Source organism: Cucurbita pepo, unplaced genomic scaffold, assembly GCF_002806865.2.
Source record: "Cucurbita pepo subsp. pepo cultivar mu-cu-16 unplaced genomic scaffold, ASM280686v2 Cp4.1_scaffold002375, whole genome shotgun sequence".
Lineage (NCBI taxonomy): Eukaryota > Viridiplantae > Streptophyta > Magnoliopsida > Cucurbitales > Cucurbitaceae > Cucurbita > Cucurbita pepo.
This window is the reverse complement of record NW_019648450.1, coordinates 1-3,055: the sequence shown is the minus strand read 5'-3', so window position 1 is coordinate 3,055 and position 3,055 is coordinate 1. Positions and strand designations below refer to the sequence as shown.

The 3,055-nt window shown below is 35.0% G+C and overlaps 2 protein-coding genes across 2 annotated transcripts; both read left to right on the top strand.

Moving 5' to 3' along the window:
• Positions 1 to 6: 6 nt before the first annotated feature.
• Positions 7 to 775, top strand: LOC111786679 (17.5 kDa class I heat shock protein-like). The gene has a single exon (XM_023666907.1). The coding sequence runs from the start codon at positions 193 to 195 to the stop codon at positions 673 to 675; it is 483 nt and encodes a 160-aa protein (XP_023522675.1). The 5' UTR covers positions 7 to 192; the 3' UTR covers positions 676 to 775.
• A 1,086-nt stretch (positions 776 to 1,861) lies between these two features.
• On the top strand, positions 1,862 to 3,045 carry LOC111786680 (phosphatidylinositol:ceramide inositolphosphotransferase 1-like). The gene is made up of 4 exons (XM_023666908.1): positions 1,862 to 1,954; positions 2,051 to 2,140; positions 2,750 to 2,836; positions 2,917 to 3,045. The coding sequence occupies exons 1-4, from the start codon at positions 1,922 to 1,924 to the stop codon at positions 3,034 to 3,036; spliced, it is 330 nt and encodes a 109-aa protein (XP_023522676.1). The 5' UTR covers positions 1,862 to 1,921; the 3' UTR covers positions 3,037 to 3,045.
• The last annotated feature ends 10 nt before the right edge of the window (positions 3,046 to 3,055 follow it).

The following is a 3,055-nucleotide window of genomic DNA, read 5'->3' as shown; positions in this document are numbered from 1 at the left end:
TGGAAGAGAAAATTTCCAGAGAAAACCAGAATGTTCACCAACTCACTATAAATTCTCACCTCTTTCCCAATCTTCGCCAATCAGAAACTTCAAACAAAAGATTCTCTAATACTATTCGTTTGCGTTCAATCGAAGCGCTTCCAATTCTCAAATACAGTCACCTATTCAAGTATATACCTCAGAACTCAGAAGATGTCGATGATTCCAAGCTTTTTCGGTGGCCGACGGAGCAACATTTACGATCCATTTGCCACCTTCGATCTCTCAGATCCATTCGATTTTCATTTTCCTTCTTCAATTTTAACTCAAGTTCCTGAAGTCTCTCGAGAAACTTCGGCTCTGATGAACACTCGTGTAGACTGGAAGGAGACGCCAGAGGCTCATGTAATGAAAGCCGATCTGCCTGGAATGAAGAAAGAGGAAGTGAAAGTGGAGATTGAAGACGGTAAAGTACTTCAGATCAGCGGCGAAAGGAGCGTAGAGAAAGAGAACAAGAACGAAACCTGGCATCGGATTGAGCGTAGCTGTGGAAAGTTCCAGAGAAGATTCAGGCTGCCGGAGGATGCAAAAATGGAAGAAATTAGGGCATCCATGGAGAACGGCGTTCTTACTGTGACTGTTCCGAAGGCGGAAGAAAAGAAAACGGATGTCAAGTCCGTTGAAATTTCTGGCTGAATGATCGAACATTTGGATTTGAATATGAAAATTGTCTTCCCGATTTTGAATTTGTAAATTATCAAAAATTATTTAATAAATAACCAAATTTAGACCATTATCTGAGAAATTTCTTAATTAAAAAAAATATTAAACATTTATTAGAATATTTTTTAGTTGATGACCTAATTATCTCAGTATTTGAACTGAATAATCTCATGAAATTGTCCTCCACTTTATATAATTAGGTGGGACTTTCATCATTCCACACTTCCCCTCGAACAAAGCACGTCTCTCTTTAATCGAGACTTGACTTTTTTTTCTCGACTCTTTTTCTTTTGAAGTCTTTTGTTCGACATTTGAGAATCTAATACCAATTTATTGGTATGATCATGTTTAGGGGCATAGTTCTGATACTCTGTTAGATGAACACCACTCTTCACACTGGTATGAAATTGTCCACTTTGAGCATAAACCTTGAACCTTGATTTGGGGGACATATCTCGTACAAAAAAAAAAGAATATTCTTTAATTATAAACTTAGAATCATTCCTAAATTAGCTAGACTTTATCTAATCTATATTATTATTAATAATTTAGCATGTTTTAAGATATATTAGAGAGAGAACTTAAAGTTTTAGAGATTATTACAATTTAATTAGATAATTTGTTAATTTTTTATTCTATTTTTTTTTTAATAAGAGTCTAATTTCATATAATTTGAAAAAACAATATTTAAAAACGTTTTTTTTTTAAGTTTTCTAAAAAACATTTTATTATAAATTAATACGTCAGCATTTCTTTGGAGACAAAATCCAATTTATTATTAATATAATTAAAAAATAAAAATACTATTGATTTGCTTGATTCTGCGTTCGATTGATTCCCATGGCCCATCTTCTCAAAACTGCAACAATCTGAGCAGCTCCGCTTTCTTCTCCTCCGGACCTCTATCCTTCTCCCACCTGTTTCACGTTTTCTTCTCCAATGGCGTCTCTCTCCTTGTCGTTTGAGAGACGGAGACAGAGACAGAGGAGAGTTTCACGGGATTTGGATTCACATTGGATGAGAATCCGCATTGTTTAAATTTTGAAAATATTTCAGAATCATGGCTTTGATTTCGAATTCTTGTTGTTTTTCCTTCTGCTCGAATCACGGTGCTGTGTTCTATATCTTGATTCGGATTGGTTTTACCGCTTCTTTCTTCTTCCGCTCAGCGTTGCTGTTGTGATTTCTTTGATGACGAGCTTTAATTTTGATCTCAACAATGACTGTTCACCTTTCTCTAGAAGCCTCTAAGGTTTCCTTCTCATATATTTTCTTTATCGTTCTTCGCTTTTGATTTGTTTGTTTGTTTTTTTCTTTTTGATGGTTGATTCTTTCAAATTTTGTGAAGCTATGGAGAAAAATATGCGTCGAAGCGTCCATAGAAGTTTCGCTTCTTGCCGGAAGCTGGAAATATATCCTTGCTGGCGTTGTTTTTCAGGTTCGATTTCTATTATTTTGTACGACTGATTGATTCCTTTGTCCGCTTTGATTTCTGATTTGTTATTTTGCTAATTCCTTCGCTTCGAATGTTTTTGAAACTCTTTTAAGAAAGATCTCAGGGAGCTATCCTCTTTTCAATATCACCAGAAAATGATTTACTATCCTAATGATTTCGATAAATTGAATACAAGATTAGCTCAGATCGTTCGAGAACTTGGTGGTGCTAATTTGCTTGTTTAAATAGTTTGTCTACCCTGTGGTTTCAGAATTGAGGTTTGTAATAGCTATTCCATTGTGATTTTCAAATTCAAGTTCTGAACTAATCGTTTGGAGCTTCAATGGGAAGTGTAATGATATTAGCCATTACCTAATTATGGATGACAAATAATTGTTTCTGTTTCTTTCAACATTTACAAATGGTTATTTTGAATAATCCACACAGAGGACATTTGGATGGTAAATTTGTTGGACCTGAATAGAGGATGGCACTGAAACTTCAGCAAAGCAATAATCTGTAGTTTGTATAAATTGTAATCTTTGTTGGACCTAATATATACAGTCCTTGTTTCTTGTACGCATTTCTTAATTGATGGATCCTGGTTTGCAGTATATCCATGGTGTGGCTGCTCAAGGAATTCATTATTTGCACCGGCCCGGGCCAACACTCCAGGATACTGGATACTTTCTTCTTCAAGTGAGTGCTATTTTAGGATCAAACCCTTAAAATTCCAATTCAAAACTTGGGAAAGTTTTCTTTCTTTGATTCTTTCATAGGAGCTCGGTGAAGACAAAGCTTATGTTAGCGAGACTGTTTTCTCCCTCATATTTTTTTCTTTTGTGCTGGTAAGTAATATAGCTTTGTTCTTACTAACGATTATGTTACTGTTATGTTAATGATTTGACGTTGTAGAGA